The sequence below is a fragment of the Topomyia yanbarensis genome, chromosome 2 (assembly GCF_030247195.1).
Source record: "Topomyia yanbarensis strain Yona2022 chromosome 2, ASM3024719v1, whole genome shotgun sequence".
In the NCBI taxonomy this organism is placed as follows: domain Eukaryota; kingdom Metazoa; phylum Arthropoda; class Insecta; order Diptera; family Culicidae; genus Topomyia; species Topomyia yanbarensis.
In genome coordinates this window covers 41,631,070-41,655,573 of record NC_080671.1, presented here as the reverse complement: position 1 = coordinate 41,655,573, position 24,504 = coordinate 41,631,070, and the positions used below count along the sequence as shown (strand labels likewise).

At 35.6% G+C, this 24,504-nt stretch overlaps 1 protein-coding gene across 2 annotated transcripts in view; it reads left to right on the top strand.

Moving 5' to 3' along the window:
* Positions 1-24,504, top strand: part of LOC131683422 (forkhead box protein L2-like) — an 83,942-nt gene that overhangs the window by 7,710 nt on the left and 51,728 nt on the right. For both annotated transcript variants that reach the window (XM_058965399.1, XM_058965397.1), the window contains exon 2: positions 16,009-16,088. In XM_058965399.1, the coding sequence (XP_058821382.1) occupies positions 16,009-16,088 (80 nt within the window). The remainder of the gene's footprint in view (positions 1-16,008; positions 16,089-24,504) is intronic.

The following is a 24,504-nucleotide window of genomic DNA, read 5'->3' as shown; positions in this document are numbered from 1 at the left end:
TGGCGTAATGCCACGTGAACTGCAGCTCACCCGCATCTATCCTTTCCCCGTGTCAGGTTCCGTGAAGGTGAATGGAACAGCACGTGTCGTTCATTACCCGAGTAATACGGAAAGGCCGCAGGGGAAAGCCATAAGAAAAAGTATCAGTTTTCCAAGTGATGATTTATAATATTAGTTCGCGGTTAAAAGTGCCCTGCTTATCTTTCTATAGTCCGGGCTGATCGATGATAATTATTGGGTTATCAGCAATCAGCCAGAGATCAAGTGCGCAATTGATTAGACTCTGCGCGGCAGAATAATGTGCGGAGAAATTCGAAACCTTATGGGAGTAGGACAGTTAGAGGACAGCGTTTAGATGCGATGTAAACTTTGCGCTGGATTTCAAGGACTAGGAACAGGGGGTATTGTTCATATAAATAATGGGACCCATCATCGTTTTGCATCGCAATGATCTAAGCAAGGGTGGTCTGTGGTTCATAAGAACGTTATACAGTGTAGTTAACTTTCGAATTCCATTTCTGTTTGTTTAAATGATTTCACCGATTGCCGGTGCATTTCAACCGACAAGTTTAAAGCACTTGTTTCTAAAAGGATAAATAAAATCCAATTTGCACTTTTGCATTCCTCTGTGTATCTGAAATTCTAAAACAATGTATTAGTAAATGTTATTATTTTCTTTCATTTTATTTGATAAATTTGAAATTTTCAGAAACGTATCTATACAGGATAGATACGTTTCTGAAAATTTCTAATTTCAACTGATTTACATCCAAATGCGATAGTTATTGATTTAAGGCTATCAACACTTGCTCATCCATGAAACGCTTATCACGAATGAATCATCGCTTTGGCTTATTCACAAAGCAACGTAAAAGTAACGCGGAATGCATCGCGATATCCGTCGATGAATTATCTAATGCCGGGGTGATTGCTTGAAGCAAAACTAAGTCAGCTTTTAAGGTTCAAGTTACCTTTTTTGAGCATGTGTTAGATTTAAACGCTGGGTAGTATGGGTAGAAAAAATTGTGTTCAGCTTTGCCACCGGATTATCCATTTAAACCTTTTCAAAACTCTAAAAGAAGAATATCAGCCGATTTATTAGATCACAACGATTCAAATCATACAAAATAGCTGCTGGAAAAACTATCGGTTTCGCTAAATGGTGCTTTTGAAAAAGTGGCTATAACATAATTTATAACATAATTGCAATATTTGCCCATAGCGAAGTTACAAGTGTTCAAAAACAGGCTATAAAAATCAAAATTAGTCATAACATTTTACAAAATATTCACAGCTATCCGGTCTCTTCGAGAAAGTTACGTGTTTTGTAATGATTAAAATGAAAAATCAGCAAACAAAAAAGTTATAAGTGAAAATAGGAATTTAAGGAGTTCAGCATAGAAAACGTCTTCCAACTCGATTATTATGAGTGACATAGATAACATGTCTCCTGTAAAATTTAGAAAAATACTCTCCTATACAACTTTGTCGAAGATAGCCAAGCGCTGTCTTGTTCGGTTCAATGGTTAAATTTTATATAGCCTACTATGATCAATTTAGAAAAAATGCCACAAGATGGCGCTTTTACACACACTAACATTGTAGAAAAAGTATAATCGCTACGAGTTGAATTGTGTACATCAAAACGCTGTTTTGAACCACTGTGCGATGATGGACTTCCTCGCTCCGGGGTGGACCCGGTGGTAGCTGCAAATCATCGAACCGAGATGTACTATGTGGTATATGTGGCCACATTTGTCATGTTTGATTGTGTTAATTTGTTATTAGCGTAATTAATCATGGCATCTGGGAATGAAACATATCATCAACAAAAACCGATCAATCGAAACGAAGCTTGTGAGCACGTTGTGAAAATCATGAAGGCGGCCAGGACCGCAGAAGGTTATTCTTCCCTAAGCCTGATGCCACACACGGCATCACTAAACCTGTCGTGTGCAATTGTATCGTAATAGCTTGCTTGAACGTATTCGAACTAGTTTTTGTATTTAAAGGACAAAGCATTGATCTAACTATTTTTACATTTCTTATAAAAGAAATGTATAGAATTCGCTCAAACTTTCAAGATTTTTTCCGAGGCCCGGAGGGCCGAGTCTTATATACCAATCGACTCAGCTCGACGATTTGGGCCGGCGTCGGCGGTAAAACATGATGATGAGTTATGTTCTACCATAGACCATGCGGTAGACTTGGGTGCAACGCCCAACTCCTACTCTGCATAAGGCAAAGAATTCTTCACATTTCCTTTCGATCATGCCCATATGAGCCTGCCTAGTTCTAGTTTTCCGTTCTAAGTTTATAACTGATTCGCTCTAGAATACCTATCCGTCTTTCAATTTCATTGCTTTCGTTTCTCTTAGTCTCAAATTTGCCGAAAATAGCCAACAAAATCGATACAGATTTGGGACAATGTCTGTGTGTGTGTGTGTCTGTGTGTGTGTGTGTATGTAACGGACAAATTCTCATTCGTGTTTCTCAGCAATGGCTGAACCGATCTTATCCAAACCAATTTTAAATGAAAGAACTAAAAAACAGTATGAACGCTATTAATTTGTTTTTGATTCTGATGTTTAGTTTCCAAGATATGAATGTTTGAATGCGCAAAAATGGCGTTTTTTGCAGTTTTTTTGAATTATCTGCCGAAATTGACAATATAGATTAACAATTTATATGTTTTTAGACAGCTTTAACGAATACCTTTCGAACAAGCTATAGATTGTTGAAATCGGACTATTATCAAAAGAGATATTTAACATTAAATGCGGACGAAAGATTTTTATCATTTCCCATAGCCAGAAATATGACCAAAAACATGTAATCTATTATTAACGACAAAACGGCTTATTTTAGGTCAATAGTATCTTCGGAGAATTTAATGGAGGCAATATGCCCTTTCTTTTGGTATTGTGCTTTTGCTGATTAATCCCCCTATGAGTGAGATATTTTCACAAATTTTTTTGGAAGTCATTATATCGAAATGATGCCTTCAGCAAATTTGCAGCTCTTACTTTTGCGAATAACTTTACTGAAGACTTCAAATATCTATTTTGAATACTTTAAAAGTTATGGCTTGTTGTTTGTTGATTACTCTTTGTCGCCTATTTATTGTTCAATATAGTAATAATCCATTGAAATAAGCCAAACATTATTTCGATAAAACGAATTTTGTATTTCATTTTACTATCTACAACCGCTAGAAATAATCACCGAACACTTCCAAGTTGTCTGGAAGGAACTTGATAACTTATCAGTACAAAAATGTTCATTTGTGCGAACCTTCTGACTGTAATTTTTCCAACTTATAACCATCGGATCGATCTGAAACATATCGGAAAATGAAAAGCGAAATAAATAACTCCAAGCAACGGCGTAGCCAAGAGAAGGTTTTGGGGTTTAACACCATACAACCCCCCTCCCCCCTCCACCACACCCAAAAAAAATATTGGATTGAAGTTGAAAATTTATTGATGCAGACTGATTTAATTCAATATTACAATAACAATTATCTGATCCGTAGATTGATAACCTGTTGTTGTAAACATCATGAGCACTTTTGATAAATTGTCGGAATGGGGTCCTGATATGTAACTGATCTCTTGGTCTTGATTTCACAGTTATCTAATAGCATCAATATCAAATTTCTGCCTGAAAACATTCCAATAGAAAATTCCAGAGTTCTGTAATCAATCATAATCCTCAGATTTATTTTCAAATTGATCTCGTTTTTGTAGAGATGTACTGTAATAAGGGTCTTTATTTAATAGGAAGCGAAGTTAAAATTGATTTAATGTCTATGAAACATAGAACTGCTCACCAAAAAATGCATAAATTTCAACATTTGCTAAAAATGTTTTTGCCTTTCTCATTCACTCTAAAATTCGTCGATCTAATCCCGACCGGGAGGGCCGAGTGTCATATGCTAATCGACTCAGTTCGTCGAGATCGGAAAATGTCTGTGTGTGTATGCATGTCTGTATGTATGTGTGAGTATGTGTGTATGTGGAAAAAAATATGACCTCTGTTAATCAGAGATGGCTGGATCGATTTGCACAAAGTTAGTCTCAAATGAAAGGTACAATCTTCCCATCGGCTGTAATTGATTTTTTTTTATTGATTGGACTTCCGGATCCGGAGTTACGAGTTGAAGAGTGCAATCACACAGCAAATTCCAATATAAACTGAAATGAAAAATTTTCAAAATCAAATTTGTATTTTTGATGCCAAATGACATTATAATGCATGAAACATTGAGATTTGATGTAAACTCGAAAAAATTACGTTTGACAAAAATTGATTTTTTTGGACTTTGGTACTTTTTTGCTTGTTACTATTTTCTGAAAAATTAATTCTGCATAATTTTAAAATTTCAAAAATTACGGTTTCGGAATTATGCCGTTTAGACATTAAGATCGATTTTCACCAAACCCCAACCAATTGTAAAATTGGTATTGTAAAAAAACGTAAGGGCGATACTTCAATGCTGATAGGTGGGACCAAAAAAGTAAACAATCGCCAAAGGGACTATATACTATATATACAATCATTTTGTCAATTTCAATAGCAAACACAAATTTTAATTTAATAATTTCAAATACTTCATGAAATTTTGGGTTTCGATCACTGAATCATGCAATCTAGGATGTAAAAAACACAATAGTTCTTAAATAGGAAATAAAACCAAGTCTAAAAATATGCACTGTTGATTTTCTTTGAATGGTGGTTTTTTTCAAGAAAAAGCGTTGATTTCTTAATTCTCAGTCGCGTTGGAAATTTGAGTAAAGTATAAACTTTAAATCGATTAAAACAAATCGATTTTTTTTTTGGTTCAGTACAATATACATAACCCCTTTAGAAAAATCAGTTTTCCCACCACAATGCATTGATTGAGGAATTTAGATATTTTATTAACAGAGCATTAGCAATAATTCGTTTGTATGTCTATTTTATGGGCCATTTTTTCGCCTTCCCATTGATTTGGTTTGAGATTTCTAGCACTGATGTTGTCCTATGCTGATTTGAGTGATTCTCTGAGTCCTGCCACTATCCCATGTAGTATGTGTTATCAAAAACATCGCGAAGCATCAAGTTCTAAATGTTCTCAAACGATATAATATCCGAAGAGAGTGATAAGAGTTATAAGAAATGTCTCATCACACTGTTAGGTGGATTAATAACGTTTTTATGTATAACACATTACAATTTGTTCAACTGTCATGTCGAAATCATAACAATGTCGAGAAAACCCCGGCTTTTCGTTTGTCTCTCGCGGTGAAATCTGAATATTTACATCACTAACCAAACAGAAGGAAGTAAGGCAGTTCGTACTGTTGTTTTCTCCTTCATAATTTTTATCCATTCGAAAAAAGTGACAGTCGCTAGCACAAATAGAAACAAAAAGTGAACACCTAAACCATCTTGGCATCGAACAGTTTACGGTCTTAAATCGAAGACTGCATATCAAAAAGTCTGGCAACTCTCTCCAGAATCTGGAGACAGTAACAGCAACGCCACTTGCGGGTAAAGCTGGTACTTCCCATAGTGATGCCCACACATATAAACACGTTTACATTAAGCTTCTTACCTTCTTCCAATAGAGGCGCTGTAACCTCTGTCACTTTTCGTTTGTATGGGGAAAGGAAAGAGATATCAGTCTTCTTAATGTGTAGTCTTCGCTTAAATCAAAGACGATGTTTTAAATATTAAGAGCATGTTCAGGAGTGCTTCAGTTCTAGATTCATAATTTTGACAGTTCTATTATATAAAACTGAAAATTTTAAAACTAGAACTTCCAATAGAGGCGCTGTAACCTCTGTCGCTTTTCGTTTGTATGGGGAAAGGAAAGAGATATCAGTCTTCTTAATATGTAGTCTTCGCTTAAACCAAAGACGATGTTTTAAATATTAAGAGCATGTTCAGGAGTGCTTCAGTTCTAGATTCATAATTTTGACAGTTCTATTATATAAAACTGAAAATTTTAAAACTAGAACTTGCTGTCCTCAGCAACAGTTTTAGCGGATGTTCTATTCAATTTAAAATTCATGTCTCGCCATTCCTTTAGCGTTGCTGTATTCAAATTTATTTTCCCCAGTCTACCGAGTCTAAGTGTCTGTGCTGAAAACTTTGCATGTATTTAAAACACAGTTCTAGACGTGTTTTCAAATCAGCAACAAATGAAACGGAGTGGTATAACAGTTTTAAATTTTGAAACAAAACTGTTCGAAATTATAAAACAAAACGCACTGCTGAGGATGTGAATGTTTCAGTTCCAGTTCTACTTTGAAACTCCTATACAAAATAAAACGCTCCTGAACATGCCCTAAGACACGCCGCAAGAAAACAGTAAATTTGGCTGCACGGTTCACTAAGTTTTTGTCTGCTAGTTTTGGCAACCAGGAATTTAGTGTAAACCTCGAGTGACTTGTAGTTCGAATGAATGCATGGCGAATTACTTTTTTGCAGTATTTCGCAAAATACACAATCATGCAACTCGGAAACGTCTTGATCTACGTTACTAAGCCTGTGTACATGTTTTTCTTCGCACGAGAAATATTTTATGGTTAGAATATATCGAGAAGTTCAATTTTAAGCAGATGATAACTAGTAAAATCGCAAACTCCAATGACAATCACTATTTCTAGATCAGTGAGATAGGATCGAAATAGCTGAAACAAACATACTCCATTTTAGCGATTGTTATATTATGGCCCCCTTTGGAAAAGGCGGCTGATAGGTCTGTGTAAATGACATCGGTTTGCGCGCTACGTTCCATACTCTCTTTTAAGTAGGGTCTTGGGCATAGCAGGTTAGTCGCAGTCGAACACCCACAAGTGAAGCCGTGTTGATCGTCACTTAGGTATTACTTGCAATGAACCTGAAGAGGTTTCCATAATCGCCAGCTCGAACAGCACTCAATAAGGTGATTCCGCAGTAATTGTTAACGTCTTGCATATTTCTCTTTTTATGGACTAGAAATATGTTCGCGAACTTGAAGATGGAAAAATGGCAATAGATGCTCTCAAGATGTGTAGAAGCGGAGTCACTAAAGCGTAGATGTGCCTTTTCAAAAGTTCTCAAGGAAAACCGTCTGGTCGCGGATTGAAGGACGATTTTCTCGCAATTCGTCGTTATTATTTTCCTAAAGCGTATAGCTAGGCATATAATAAGTCATATACTTTGAACTACTTTGTGATTTCGCATACTTGGATGTTCCGACCTTTAGCCACACTGGGCATAAAGAAAATTTGGTATAATATTTTTATCAGCAGGAATTCATTTGGAATATTTTTTATTTCATTCAAATGCAGTCTGCTACTAGCACGGATATAATACAACCAAAACACAGCTCTCAATATTGTTTCCCAGTATAACGGTCTTGTTGCATAACCCTGGAGTGAAAACTCTGTTATATTCAGTTAGCTACAAATTATGGTAATACTATATATCGAAACACTGTTCTGCATAAATAAAACGCTTTACATGCAAAACAGTAAGAAAAAATCTAATAAAAAATATCACAGTATATGTTTTGAAAACCGGCATTTTTTCTAAACTCCTGGATCCCTCCCGAAACATCTTCCTGGCTTTGTGCTTGCCTAGACGTCTCATTCCGATTTACGGATTCCTTATTGCAATTAACTTCTGTTTTGATAGTTCTTGAGCGCTTTTTCAAATAGACTTATCTGCAATGAGTTACTCTCTTTGTTTACTTTCTCTTCTGTTAATAATTCGGTCACTTTAACATTTATCCCTCAACTCTTTGCATAATATGCTAGTTAAAACCACCGTTTTTCGATCTGTACTGTAAAATAAGTGAAAAGTGTTATAGTGACGCCGTAAAAATCGAAAGAGAAAGTAAACAGAGTAACAAGTGGCGTAGCCAAGGGGGGGTTTTGGGGGTTAAAACCCCCTCCAAATCAAAATATTTGAATTGAAGAAAAAAAAGTTTGATGCTGACTAGTTTATTTAAATATTCAAATAATAATTTTGGAAGTTTATTATATGTTCATTACATTGAGAACCTAATGTTTTAACCGTTATGGGGACTTTTTGTAAATTGTGAGAATGGGATCTTGTAACTAATATTTTAGTGAGGATCCTATAGTTGATAAATCATGTAAATATCCAGCAAAATAGCTCAATGAAAACGCCTACATAGAAACTGATGAAAAATGGAGTTTTACGCTTGTTTATAACAGGTCAGAATCGGTTTTTATGTGCATTTGATTTTTTTTGGGTTATCGCTTATATAAAGTGCCATTAGCTAAGATTGGTAATAAAAAAAAATGAAAATTTGTCACGTTTTTCGTTATTTATGATGTATATTTGGGTATCGAATTGAATGGCGCCAAGATTCCATAATTTGGAAACCATCAGCTTTTAGAGGTTTAGTATTTTCCAGTTGCATGCATTACTAATTCCAATCAAATTCAGTTCGAGACTTACTGTCTTCAGCAAAGTTTTCAAGAATGTTATTGCAAATAGTTTGGTTGAAGATATGAATGCAACCCGTATTTGTGCATTATAGGCCACATAGCACCACGAATTCCCTTACTAACGATTATAGGCGGCTACAAAGAATTTGGGAGAGCACCTTGTAGATGACGTTTACTATCCTAGTATGCAAAAGTGACTTCAACGCCACTTTGGTCAAATTTAACTTTTTCGTATTTTTAATTTCACTACGAAAATTCGCATCTTTCAGTGCAAACGACTTCAAATAAAAATTAAAAATAATCTTCAAAAGCACCCAGCGGAGTGCTCTAGCTAATTTCTCTACTCTGTGCTTAAGTAGCTCACATGACAGTTGATCATTGCCAGCGTTTCAACCGTCTTATTTTTTCATGAATCTTAGGTAGATTAGGAATCTGTCGTCGACTGCGCGCGTCTCCAAGCTGATTCTTGCAATACTCTTGTCGTCTACTGCTTCGCTATTAAGGTGTTCGTCAAAATATACTTATCAATCGTGAGAATTCCTGCACATTATTTATAAGGTGTACAGGCTATCCTGTGCGATAACCGGTTTCTACAATGCCCCCAGCCTATCAGGATGTTTATGTCACCGATGACGAGCTTAACATTCCGCCATAGGCAGCTATCATAGACATGCTCCAGCTGCGCATAAAATGCATCTTTCTCGGCCTCGTGAGGTCAGTGCACATTGATAATGCTCTAGTTGAAGAAATGGCCTTTGATCCATACTACACACATCCTTTCGCTGATCGCCTGCCACTTGATCACGCGTTGGCGCATTTTGCCCAGCTCTTGTGCCGTCGCTCGATCCCCGCATTTCCACACCTTCTGTCCCGTTTAGCAAAGCTCCTCCAATGCTACGGTTTCGAAGTTGCGAGTTTTCAGCTCATCCTTTTCTCGTTGATTGTTAGTAAAGTGGTGTTTTGGGCCACTCGTTGAACTTGACCTAACCTGTCTCGTAATCCGACACCCAACATAACTGACATCTGCGACAGGTATTTAGTTTTGCCTACAATAGGGTTATAGTGCCCATGCCCGCTCACACCATCCCATTTCGCTATTACAACACGGTAGTACCCAGTCGATCGCGGCCTACAGATTAAATGTCATCAATAGACCCACCAACATTTTTGAAAAATCTATGACTTTCGTCAAAAACCCCCTCTAAACCAAATTTCTGGCTACGCCACTGAAGTAACTCATTGCAGATACGTCTTTTTGAAAAAAAAAAACGCACAAGAATCAATCTCCCTTTTCAATTCTCGAATGCTGGTGTCAATTTTATTCTCGATTTTATCGTTAGATTGGTTGAACGTATTCCGTATTTGCTCCAATAGGTCGGCCGAAGATTCCTTTTCGCCGGATCTGATAAAATGAGTGCTGTTTGTTTCTGTTCATCCAATTGAGTGGTTGGGAAAATTAAAGCGTGATGTGCCAACTGGTGCGAAGAAGCGTTAAGGGAGATTTTATTTACTCGGATTACCAAAGAACGTCTCAGTAAAACCACTGCTCGTCGATTTTATAATGATTCGCAATCTAAGATTTGAATCACAACTGATAATATTCGGCTGAAAAGCGCCAAAAGAAAGACCACAACACAGAAAACTCACTCGTAACTCACGCCCATCACTCACAGTTTCAGACTTCCGAGGAGTATAAAATATGTAATGACGTTTACCGCAAGTCATTAAATTTTGTCATTTGATGACAAATGACTGGAGGTTATCGTTTCCATACAATTTGCGGATAAAAATATAGTTACTATAGATAAAAAGGATTTTCAAAATGGCTTTCCAAGTTGAGGGAGGACAGTTGGATTTTTAGCGATACACTGAATTGTCTCGTATGGTATGTAAATAGTTTATCAAAAGCACGTTAAGTTACAGGAAAATAAGTCCGACAATGGTTCCAACAGTCGATGAGTTTTTGAAGGATAGCTCATTGGATATTTTAAACGATCCCAGTCGAGTTTTCGACATGGACTAATCTTCTTTTGCGCTTGTTCCATAAAATCAACGTGTTGCACAATGTAAACAACAAAAATCAAAACTTTTTGAGCAGCTTAGTGATATGTCACAATTGACTCTGTTGACAGATTATATTATTATAGTGGATTTGAGTGGAAGACATCTGTTTTATGATGGTTAATAACAACGAGATATCGCCCAAAAATCGTGGAATAGAATCAAACATTTTTTGCGAATTCCGAACGGTGTGTTTATTAGAACAATTTCATGCAAAAAAATCAGCATCTCTGAAACTTCGGAATATGAAAGAATGGGCTTTCCTCTTTCATTTGAAACTAAGATCAAAATAATCCGTCGAGGGGTCCAGAGCAACTTTTTTTTAAGTTTTTTTTTCGTAACAATATAGGTTTTACTACTGGAGATAGTTCATATTTCTGTCCTTACATTGTGCTTTATACAATCGAACAACACTAAAAGTGAGAATTTGATAGAAAATTTAACTGTCTACAAGTTTGTTGACCACTAAAAATTGATCTGAAATCATCCGGAAAAGTTGTTTAAGATTTTAACAAAGTTATATCTAAAATAGTTTCACACGAGGCCTAGTGGTTTGGAAATATGTTTTCTCGCACTTATTACATGACGAAAAAAATAATTGGGTTTAGTGGCATGAAAATATTAGACGGGATTCACGTTGACAATTCTAATTGAACTTCTGAAAATTAGGATGTTTGACAGAGTCAGAAAACTATTTGTGCTTTTGGTTTGTAATCTTTCCCGATTGGTTCGAAGGGACTACCATTCATCGGGAGGTATTGCTTGGTTACAAGGGTTTGCTTACATTTATGTTTTAGAAAGGACCATGCGTCGTATAATTTAGGTTATGGTCGCTTAAGTCAGCTATTATAATTCCGTTCAAGACGAAATGTTGGGACACACTGTTTCCAATTTAACGCAAACCACAGCAGTAATTGTCCAAATTAGTGGTTAGCGTGAAACGATTTATTCAAATTTTCTCCGCAAAGCATATTGTGGCAGTTGGATTTTACGGCCATTTTCTATCAATTATGCGAGATATCGTTACTAAATTGATCCTAGATTATGCGATATGTATTACTTTTGAAAACAAAATATGATTTGAGTACAACAATAACCTTATATACATAGGTCCTCGAATATATCCCAAAAAAATTATCTTGATCCAAAAACTCAAAGTTTTTTGTTTGTCACATTGAATTAATTTTGAAAACGGATAATCAGCGTTTTTAACCAAGCGTTGCAATGAAATCCGTGAAATATTGCTATGGTGCGTTAAAAGTTTCCTTGAGTTTGTTTAAATACAAAGGTTGAAGTTCAGGACAAGTCAATTTTATACGAAGATGCTAACATAGTAGGAGATTCGTGTAAGAATAGTTATCAGTCATCCCTGAGAACAACCGAAAAAATGAAAAAGAAGGTATACATAATAGAAAAAGCTGTTTCTGCGGGAGGAATCTCTTACACCACGAAAAAGAATATTAATATCATACTAGTTTGGTCAACAATTATCTAAAACTTCTCATCCCAAAAATATGAATGGTGCCCTGTATCAGGGAATCATAATTTTCAGCTAAAAGATAAGACTTTTCAAGCTTTCAAATTCCGCTGAATTCACTATTGAACTAAACACAACTATTTGGCAAATAAAAAAAGTGCTTGTGAATTGACAAACCACTAGATCTTTTGTGAAACTAACTTAGACTTAGAATTCGTTAAAATATTAAACTACTTTTCGGGATAATTTCAATTCGGTTTTTAGTTGGTAACAAAGTTGTAGACAATCAGATTCTCATTTTTAGTGTTGTTCGAATGTCTAAAGCACCATCTAGAGGCAGAAATATGAACTATATCCATTGTAAAATCTATGTTTTCACTAAAAAGACTTAAAAAAAGTTGCTCTAGAGCCCCCGACGGATTATTTTGATTTTGGTTTCAAATGGAAGGGAAAAGCCCATTCTTTCATATCCTGAAGTTTCAGAGATGCTGAATTTTTTTGCATTAAGTTGTTAAAAAAAGACACGTGTCTGACCAAAAAATGATGCGGTTTTAATGCCAGCATTGTTAGCAGGAACTATGGTTCGTCGCGGTGCGGATGTGGGCGGTAAATGGATTGTCCGCACCGCAACCGCAAAAAAATAATAAAACCGCACCGCTTACCGCAACCGCACCTTATTTACCGCACCGCACCGCGCAGTAATGCGGTAAAATTTTTATATTTTTAAAGATAGTGTTGAAAAATTGTTCATTTGTGTAACAAGATATAATAAAATGTTATTCTTATTCACACGAAATTTAACTTTAAGAGACTCCTCAGGATGTAATGTTTATGAAAAAAATCAACTTTTGCATTTTCTATTAATAAAATTCCGTACATTTTAAGGCAAACATTATACATTGAAAAACGTTCTACTGCAGTAATAGGAAAACTTTTATTTTAGCAACCCTACAGTTAATTGAAAAAAGTGGAATAAAAATGTAATAAGAAATGAAGTTGCATATTTCTTTCTTTAAATTTTCATATTTTTAATGTTTTTGACATAAGAAAATGAAATGGATGATTTTTGCATTTATGTAGTAAAAACCACCTTTCATTCTTAAAGGAATTTCACCAAAAAAAAAAATAAGGTCGGAATACCAGAACTTCTATATAGTAGCGCATATATTCCAATACAGTGAAATAAAAACATTTTGTATTTCATCAATAAGAACGACGCCATATTTGACGAAAAAAATTGCTCTATACATTACATCTAATCAGGAGTCCGGTCTCGACCGGTACAGAATTATTGAACATTAGAAAAACTGCAAAAAATGTATGATTTGTAGCATACAGCAGAAATGATTTTTAAAAATAGGGGGTTTTACGGGCAAAATATCCCAAAACTCTAACTTCCGCATTCTTCAAGAAATAGCTGTATTCTCATTCAAAAACTAAGATGGCTCCTTTTAAAAATGTATAAAGTGGAATTTTCTAAAGGATAGTTCGAAAGTTCTAGCATTTAATGTATTTTCCTCTAATATTTTTCCAAAGAGCCAATGGCAAAAACTTCAATTGAAGAGAACGGTAGCCAAACTATGTGGTATTTGGAAAAAAGCTTAAAAAAACTACAAAATAACTAAAAAATATTAGGACTTAATATGGTAGAAAAATATCGTAATTTGAATGGAAGTACGCGAAAAAAGTTATGTAGCATACTTTTTGAGAAAGAGTCTACTAAAATTGACTGCAGAAAAATTCACATTGGATTTACACAGCAATCAAAGAAGATAGAAATACAATGTTGATGAACGAATGATAGAATAATGATCCTAGTTTGAACCCCTCCATATTTTGGACGCTTTCATACATTTGTATCCATTACTGCTAATTACTCCAAATTCGTTTGGTTTGATGAAGATAATTATATTCTTTGGATTTGGTTTAAGTCCCAGCATAATTAGTTCATCTCTAATTCCTTTAAATTAGTCAATATTCACAGTTGAAAAATTGCTATCGAAAACGATTCATAATTCCACGTTTTCCAACAGAAATCGGGAGAAGTGATGCACTTTTAAATTGGATTTAAGAGTACAAATTTATTGTTTTTAAATTATCTAATAATTTTGTCTCTATTTGGATCTTGCATTTTATGTACTTGAAATGGTTAGTTTGTGAAGTTTTACTTAGAAGTATAAAATAAGTAGTTCAAAATATGTCGTAAAAATAATAGCGTCAAAATATTTCGGACACAGCTAGATTTTCTTTCGTCTGTTTATCAATTTAGAATAATCAAAATTATCACCTTATCAATTTTTTTGCGGTGCGGTTGCGGTAAAACCGCGCAGTAAAAGCTCTTTCCCGCACCGCATCTTCGGGAAAAAGTGTCTCACCGCAGATTTTGCGGTGCGGGTGTGGTAAATACCGCAACCGCGACGAACCCTAGCAGGAACGTTGATTTCTCCGTTGGTATTGTCCCACTGTATTCCAAGGATATCCTAAAGTATTTTACAAAACATTTGAAGATGTGGGGCTGCTGGAAAAACGATCAGAAGAACAGTTTTTTGGTTTTCTTTTATGAATTCATTCATTGAATGTGTTCCATCCATGGACTATTCGTCAAAATTTTACAATTCGTCGGCCATTCGTCTCATATAACTTATGACACGGGTAGTTACCGTAAGAAAAATGGAATTAGGTATACTTGTTTCCCTTCCTTCAAATTTAATTCATTCCATGCAATCACAGGACATGGCGTTTTTTGCACCAATGAAAATAGTTTATCAAGAAGAGTTCAAGAGGCGCTCGACATTTTGGTCGAACAGGGGTAACAAGTTTATTGACATGATTGGGACTAGGGGACCATTCATAAATTACGTAACGCAAAAATTGCCCAAAATTGACTCCCCCCTCCCCCCATGTAACAAATTGTCACAAATTTCTTTATCCCCCCCTCCCCTATTACGTAACAAATTCCTTGAAAAAAATTTTTTTCTTCGGTGAAAACATGTTACGTAACGATCCAGCTTACTCCCCCTCCCCCCTATGTCACAATATGTAACAACTTGTCGAACCCCCTCCCCCCCCTAAAAACGTTACGTAATTTATGAATGCTCCCTAGTATAGGAGCTGAGATAAATAAATAATCGTCTACCTTACTTTTAATCACCTAGACTCTGAAAGAATCCTATGTCACCATTTTAATCTCGCGTGAAAGGAGGCCTATATATTGCTCGAGCTTATTAATTTTGGACCATGGGTATTCAACTATAAAGTTGCCCGGGTGCAGTCATCTCACTACATCCTTTTTTTAAGAAAAAAAAACATTTAGAGCCCCTAATTGATGCACTTCCCTTAACCATAACCGGCAGCGATTCGAATCATGGAATTTTTATCGCTTCTCAGAATCATGACGGATGTTGAAATAAAATCAAATTAAAATTTATAAAGTTTTTAAAGTATTTTTCATCTTAATCTACTTCTTTATGTGTGATTGTTAAAGTTCCAAAAAGTGTCAAATTTCGGTTTACGTGATTTATGAATGATCTCATACCGAACAAGCGACAATGTAATTAATCAATGCAACTTATCCAAACAGTATTTAATCATGTTGAAAGCATATGTAGAATCCTATCTAAAATTATATTGATACTTTGAGTCAAATGTTGTTTCTGGGAATTGCGCAAAAATTTTCTGGAACATCACGGTTATTTACGGCACCACGGTTGTTTACGTCATTGTGTAATTTTCTAGAGCAAAACTTATATTTTGAATGAGAATGGTAAACTATATGTAAAAGTTTAATGATTTAAACTATTTTTATTACTCAAAAATATGCAAATGCCTTAATTTTCGACTTCCTATGCAGCATTTAAGTCATTTCACTCACGGCTTCCAACAACATTGCAGCCGCTCTCTGGACAAACAAGAAACACATGCTAAAATTTTGTATTTTTTATATATACAACTTTCATATAAGGACGTGATATTCGCAAAACCACAACAACTAACACCGTAACATCTTCTGTATATTTCCAGTGTTGGCGACAACGGCCGCCAACAGTGACATGGCGCCACCGGATGGTCCCATGCAATACGACACCAAATGGCATACCATGGTAAGTATCACAGCCACGTGCTACGTTCTATTCGACCGCAAGCGTTGCTTTTGTGACGCAGGTAGGACCACGTCTTCATAAATTTCACCTGAACCTGAGTCCGTTGGGACCAAAGATCATAGTTTACAATCATTCAGAAGTCAAACAATAACACCGCCACCACCGACTGTGCACCGTGTCGTCAGGATTAATCGCCTATTGCAGGAACGTATACTACCATTAGGCGCTAAAATTTTAAATTTTATTTCTTTGTTTTCTTCTGGTAGTACTTGTTCCGTTACACTCACACTAAGCATCCTATCTCTTTCTGTTCAAACGGCGCTCCCGGTACTCATATCTAAGACAGGTTTCTATTGAAGCGAAATTTTGTTTGCTTATTTACTTTAATTTGTGTTCACATTTGAACTCAAAACAAACAAACAAAAATTACTAGCAGTGGCAGAGTGGCTCACACCGGTGTGAATATTGTTATTTACGTGATTTTTCGCTCTTCTGCATCATCTCATTTTCCTGCCGTTCGCCTAATGAAGTGGTAACCTTTAAAGGTTGCACGCGTCCGGATGTGACGCCAAAATAACGTAGGTAATTGAAACGAAAATGTTCGCTCGGAAAATTGGGAATTTGGTATTATTTCCTCGAAAGCCCTGAGGTAAAAAGCTTCGTCATAGAGAAGTTTGGAGAGAGCTGAAAAATGATACCCACTGACAGGGTTAATTATTTGGAAAATGAACCGCTACGCTGTGAGTTGCCTCCGGAAACAGCAGGTTAATTAGGACAAATCGTTGAGATTATTGGGATACATTTCACTCGGATGCTAAACGAGGAAAAACGAAACGTTTTTATTAGCTCGCGAAAAGTCAGAATATCGAACTGCCGACGGAAGAAGATTTTGTACAAAAATAAAATAAAAGTCGTTTATAAATTATGTTTCCAATCCCCACAAGACAACGCAGGCCACTCACTATAAAGCTATAAAAACACAAGACTCTCGATGGTAAGTCACGGTAAGCCGTCACAGAAGTGGCGCGTAGTCACGGCACAAGCCGTGGTGAGAGAGGTTGATTTTTCGGGGGATTAGAATTGTGTTTTACTCGATCCCATTTTGTTGAATTGTTGGCTGGGTATAGTGGGAAAACGGAAATATCTTATGTTTTTCCCGTCGGGGAATCGGCTTGATGACGGCTGTTGAAAGCATGTCTGTCGGTAATAGACTGTCTTTTGAGATCGGAATGCAATGTCACCTTTCGAGTAGTAAGAAGCTACATATATTGAAGAGCATTAGATATCCGAAATGAGAGCATGGTAATAGAAGATACATCGTGACAATCGATTTGTGAGCTACTTTGAATAGTTCACTATACAGGAATGCCGGAATACATTCACGGGTATGCAGATAAATTAGTTAATTGCACTAAGTCATTATAATTACATAGAGTTGTCAATTTATATGTATTTATTACACTGATGCTGGTATTTCAACGATTTTTGTCGTTACTATGACTAACGTTTCAATATAGTAGAGTTTTTTAAAGTTAGTAACTTTCCTTGTACCGAATGTACGCCGTTAAACAAATAAAATGAAGAATTTTGAAAAAATTCAATCAGGGATAATATTCCACCTCGTTTAGCCAAAGGATTCCGGACTTCAGATAACAATAATTGCAGGCTCAATGAAGTTATAAATCATCGAATGATTGGTATGCAATACTAAACTAAACCCTAACACGCCATAAAAATCGCATTTGGAAACGCTAGCTACTCAGCTGTGTTTTGTAGAATGTTAAAACAAACTATAAGAATCCGTAGATATATGTGATACCACATACGTAAAGTATTATAAAATTAATAATTTCGTGTTTTGAAATTATGTAGGACGTCGAACAAGACTTATTTTAGGTTTAAAATCTTAAAATCTGAATTTCAGAATTATTTGAAGAACGAAGAATATTTTGTAATTGCACTGAGATGGTTTACGCAATGTATTGCAGTATATTGAAATGTTGTGGTAAAATCGGTACATAGTAGAAGCCAATGTGAATCCAATATAATTACAAACTTCTAGACGTTTGAATAACGTAAAATAAATTGTTAGTAGAACAAACCGTGACGAAATAGCCAAATAGGTGGATAAGTCATCATTCGTGAAGCTAGTGCCAGCATTTAACGTTTTGCGCCGTCATAAGTTTCAGATAGTGGTAATAGTGGTATCAAAGCGTTGTGGAGCGTGTAGTTTACAACGTATTTTGTACATATATGATTCTGTACGACACATGTAAATATTATGCGTATTTTGAATAGTAATGTTTTGATGACATCACTCCACTGAGCAGCCTGAAATTATTGGTATTGTCTTGAATCAAACGATAAACGAGTTCGAATATTTCAATTTACTTGTTTAACAGAATTCTGACAGAAAATCCCTAATATATTATGAAATAAGCCCTAGAAAAATTTGGAATCGAGACGGTTCAATAAGTTTACCCAGAGATATTGAAAAATTACCATTCTACAAAAAATTGAATAACTTTCACAATTCTCATCCGATTTAAATTAGTAAGTGCTTTAATTTCATATAAAAATATAATTTTAGGATTGCATTATCTTGCCCAAAATCTTGACCAAACGCTCATTTTTCTTTAAAAAAAATTAAGAAAAAGATCAATTAACTCGTAAAAAACGTCAGAACCAGTACTCGCACTAAAACTTTTAAAACTTAACTAAAAACTTTAACTAAAAAACTTAACTTTTTTAACTTTAACTAAAAAATTTAAAACGACCGAAAGTGCATTCAATTACCTTTAACCGATATGTGTCCGACGCGGTACCCGGGTACCTTTTTAGGTTTCAATTAATGAAATTCTTGTTTTATCCATAGCTGGAAATTAAAACTTTGTGACATCTTAGAACTTCACTAAGTCAAGCTTTTGGGTTAATAATATTGTTGATATAGTAAGGGGGAGATAGGAGGGGCTCCTGATTTTTTACTACGTAACAGGCCGACGTGCGTACCCGGGTACCCACAAAACTGAAATGCCAATAACTAATGTAATTTCTAACCGATTCTGATGCTTTTGGGTGTTTTGGATTCAGGAACTCATCCGCTTTTGGACTTGGTAAAAATGAATCGGGTTACTTAATTCGGTTCCCGGGAATTCGGATTTCCGGAAGCAGGTTCCAGTACTGGGATACTATTTGTGAACTTTAATGGAATATTAGCAATATGGGTATCAAAATTATTGGAATTGCATCAGTAGGCTGTATCTCGTGGTTTTGGAACCATTTGCTGATTTGACCCCGGAACGGACATTCCGGAGCAGGTTCCCGTGGGGCCGTGAGTGGCCATTTCATTCCAATTCCATTTTTTAAATTGCCATAGGGTCCCGTGACAATAAATAACTCACTTCCGAGACAATTTGAAGAGTTTTGATACTCATATTGCTAGTACATTAATAAAATATACAAATCATACCCTAGTACAGGAACATTACCCCGGAAAATCCGGATTACCAAGCATCAGATCCATTCATCCGGTTCAATTTTACAAATCAAAAAGTGGACGAGTTTCTGAATCCAAAAAGTCTAAAGTGTCCAAATCGGATAAAGGAAGCCATAGTTATGAGCATTTCAGTTTGTGGGTAATAATGTTTCATATCGATACATTATAACCGAAGATATTTGGATTTTACTGAACAAACTTTTTATTTTCAAGGTGAAATTTATTTTTACTGTAACTCGAAAAGTTCTTGGACTTCATTTTCGGATTCAGCACACGATTTTACATTGAAAATGACCACCAGCTTATTGAGTTCAGAAATGCTGTTAACTAGTGTAATAAAACTAAGAAATTCAATTTGTTTATCAACGAGCATGCGGTAGATTTGGGTGGAACGCCCAACTCCTACTAGCAGAAGGCAAAAGATTTATCATATTTCCTTTCGATCATGTCAATATGAGCCTGCCTAGTTCTAGTTTTCCGCTGATTCGCTTTAGAATACCTATCCGTCTTTCAATTTCATTGCTTTCTTTTCTCTTAATCTTAAATTTTCAGAAAATAGCCAACAAAATGGATACAACAGGTTACTCTAACGATACGGATAAGCTCTCCAAGCAACACAAGTTGTCATATTCGAGTGGCAGTAATTTTTATGTAGCTAATTGAATACACATTTTAAAGTAATTGCAATGTTTGTCGTAGCTGCTATCTATCCTTAAAAGCGCAGGAGTTGGAGTCTAAATGTAACTTATGAAATGTTACAAATGAAGCGTTTTTGTAACCAATATGTGACTTGGTTTGCTACACCCCAATCACAGTGCAACTACAATAGTATTGCATCAAATGAGTAACTTTAAAGAAGTTAAACCAATGTTTCGGTACAACATATTCTCAGAAAATACATTTACATTCTCATTGGAGATGTTTCCAAAATTGAAAATGAAACGTGAAAGAATGTTTCATTGGATGTAATAAACATTATTCTTGATAAATATATAATATGCTTCTTTGACTTCTTATTACAAATCACCGTGCCATTTACTATTTTTAGAGAAGTTGACAATTACACTTATTGTAAATGCAAACGCTCGAGAAAATTTAAGTATTTTATTATCGGAATTATTATTCCGATTCTCAGTCATAATTTGCCACCTCAAATTTATTTTTTAAGATGTAAAGTTCCAGTTGTCAATAATGCTTGATTATTAATTTCAATTCTTAGTTTGAAGAATTGGTTGGAGAAAACTTACATTTCTGTTGTTTCATATTATTTTTATGTGTTTCATTGTTGTTAATCGTCGCTATTAACATTAGAAGTTTCGTAATACCCGTGAGAAGAAAATAAATACATTTTAGCAACCGGTCGAGACCGATCTTTAAATTTTATGTCGTAAACAAAAAAAAGTTTAGTCTTTAGAATTTATACGGCTTAGACAAATATATTTAGGAGCCTCTATTCATTATAACGTCCTAGTCGTTCCTTCACAAAATTGCCGGAATATGTTCTTTCACTTCATTCATTCACATAGCGCACTTAAAAATCTTAAATATATTCTTAAAATTTGACATAAAAGAATTGGAAAATAGAAGCATAGAAATTTAAAACATGTGTGAGAAAACTTTCAGTCGGCAGTATTACACGAAATGTAAACATTACTATTAAGTCACAATAAAACAAACGTGTGCGGTAACTGCTAAGAGACTATTACTCCACTTTTGATATGTTAGATTATCACTTACACTATCAAGTCCGGTTGCATTGAAACATAAAGATTCCCGAAGTTGTAAGTTTGTTCTTCATCGTATGGAATTGTTTCCTCAATATGACAAATGTAGTTACTAATAGCCTAGTTTTGTTCTTGAACATTGTCTCAGTGTAACTAAACGTTTTGACTACCGATGTTTTGATTTGTTCAAATCATAAAGTCGCATAAAAACAATCAATCCATGCTCTACCCCTTATTACTAGGGTTGCCACCCCTCCGGGTTTGGCCTCCGGGTTTTTGGAGACGATCTCTGGGTCTTCGGGTTTTACTTCAATTTATCCGGGACTAGTGAAACGACGAATAATTTTAACTGAATTTGTTTGTTTCAAACGAGTTTTCTGGTTTTATTGTTGCAGCTGCAGCGGTCATTTATTGTTAACCATAGCGAAAAACTTCGTACCTTTGTTGGAACTTCACTAGCGACTGTGATGATGAATAACCGAATTTGCGCCCAGTAAAAATTCCGAAAGAAATCGCAGTGTGTTTCCCAGGCGTTGCAGCTTTCCTGCCTGCTTCACTCTACTTCTCCTGTTAGTTGTGGCAGAGGAAAATCATTGGTCGGCTCGATTTCCACCAGCGAGCCGGTACTTTTGGATTTTTTGTCGTTAGTCTGGGAGTTGAAGTTTCACACCTATATAAATCGACTAAACGATTTTCGAACGAGAAAAATTTACAGTATAATGAGAAATGCTCAGAAAAATGGGGTGCATTATGATTTGCCAAAACAAAGCACTAAATGGTGAATGTGAGTCAATTTGGGTAATTGATACCTCGACGAGTTACAAAAAGAATAGCTACTTGTTTCATTTAAACTCAGCAGGTAGATCTAGTTTCAACGTATACTTCTGCTTCTATAAAAGCCTAACCCACATCAGTGTAAATCTCCGGGCGAACGCCTCACCGGAGGTGGCAACCCTACTTATTACCCAATATGACTTAATTGTTGGCGGTGCAGAATCGTACTCGGTGCAGAATTTTACAATGGATTTCGAATCGGTGTTATATTCGTCACCTCTGTTCGTTTTCCAGATCAGGTTGCAAAGCTCAAGACAAATTTTTACGAGAGTGCATAACCCACAGTGCCTACTCATTCGTCGACGCCGTTGACTACATTAGGTCCTACTATTGGAAATACTACTCAACATCGAATTCAAATTAGGCACGGATACATATTGACGTTTCATGCCTAATGGAAATTCAGAGAGCTTCCCATTCGATGTCTCGGTGTCGTATGATATACTTCCTGCTGGTCATCAAACTCAAATTTCACAGAATGATACATTCAACAACGCAACTCCACAATTAGTGACGTTAGTTTCCTATCAAATACTGTTTACGAAGTTCACGCTGCCTTTGAACAAATTGTTTATCGTAGGATCCTCCCACATAAGCACTACAATTATCTACTATTGATCGAACTCAGAGCAGCGAGTGTAACAATGAAGATGACTCAGACATTCATAGCTATCTGTCATCCGAAAATGTTAAATGAAGCCATGTATAGAATTCTGTTAAAAGTTACTGATGGAGGGAAATGGAGAGTGGACTGTAAAAACGAAAACAATTTGAGGCAAAAAAAGGAAACAAATTGATTTTAAACCGACTATTTTACATATGTTTATTTAACTATTTAAATACCTCAGCCTTGTTCTGATTATACTACTCAAGGAAAAGAATGGTAGGGTGACCACGTGGTCAATAGACTCACCTTCCGGCGAAAGATTTTTTGCCAAAAAAAAATACCTTCAACTTAGGTAGTACTTTTCCAACAAGAAAGATGTTTCCAATCTTTAACTGAACGTTGAAACATCCGCGGCAAGTTACATGATTTCAGAAAGTTAGAAATGTTATTTAAGTTGGTTAATGGTAATAAAGAAACCAACGCTTCTGATGATATTACCTTGCAGTTATCATTTTATGATAATACAACTTATGATATTGCATATCAGTTACCACTACACTCTCAAGTTACATTCATGATTGTGTACCGTTTTTGTAGCTTAGTGTAATGAGAAGTTAATTCGTCCCATACATATGATGTATTCCTCACATATGTAACTCTACTTGTTTCAGCGTACACTGGATTCTGTTTTTGCACGCACCTTTTTTTGTACGACTTTTTTGCACGGTTTTACATTAACATCATTTTTATGTATAAAATACCTATTTCGATATACCAAATCAATGATACGATTATCCCGTGTAAGAAAAGCCGTCCAAAAACCGAGTGATTTGTGAAACCATGAAAAATATTTATTCAATAGAATTTAGTAACAGCAGCTGAAAATAAGTGGCAATCTAGCGCCGCCTAGCGGGTGATATCTAATTTAATCATTACATTATCAAACAGCCCTCGTCCTCAGAATCTTTACAGAAAAACATCATTTTCCTAAACTATTAAACTTTCGTGACCAAACATCACCTAACATGTACTGGAAGTTGTATCCTCCCTAGCGCTGCCTAGTGACTGAATTCTGAAATAATCTATTCGCCTTCGGGCATCACTCGACCCGCTGATGAATATTGCCGTAGACACAACACTTCTAAATTATCATGATCTCGAGATATAGAATTTGAAAAATAGTACATGCTCACTACCCCGCCTGGAGGAACTATTTCAATTTGATTTATCCATAATGTAGCTTTGACCTCCTCTAAAATTTTGCCAAAAACGCCATCTTCCTAAGTTATTAGACTATTATATGTATTATATTATGTATTGTGCTGAAATGTGGTACGCTCACTAGCGTCACATAGTGAGAGTATCCCACACTAACCTGTCACCATCTGGAGTCTTTGATATCTCAAGCAACTTTACTGAAGACAGCACTCCTCTAAATCTGCTCGTTATTGAGATAATGAATTATTTTGACATTAGTAAGAAATTTGCATTCGCACTAGCGCCGCTTGGTGGGACAATTCCGAGTTATTATTTCCACCATCCAGAATTTCTTGACTTGCTGGAAATTTTCCTGAGACACCACCTTTCAAAATAATCAGTGTTTCGATATATTTAACGTTAAACCTATTCAACAATAGTCACATTCGCGATAAGAGGTTCGATTAATTTACACTCTTTTAAAGCAGCCCTGGCGGCATAGTTCTCAACTAATTAGATATCAAATTACTCTAAATTGTAGGTCTAAGTAAGCACAAC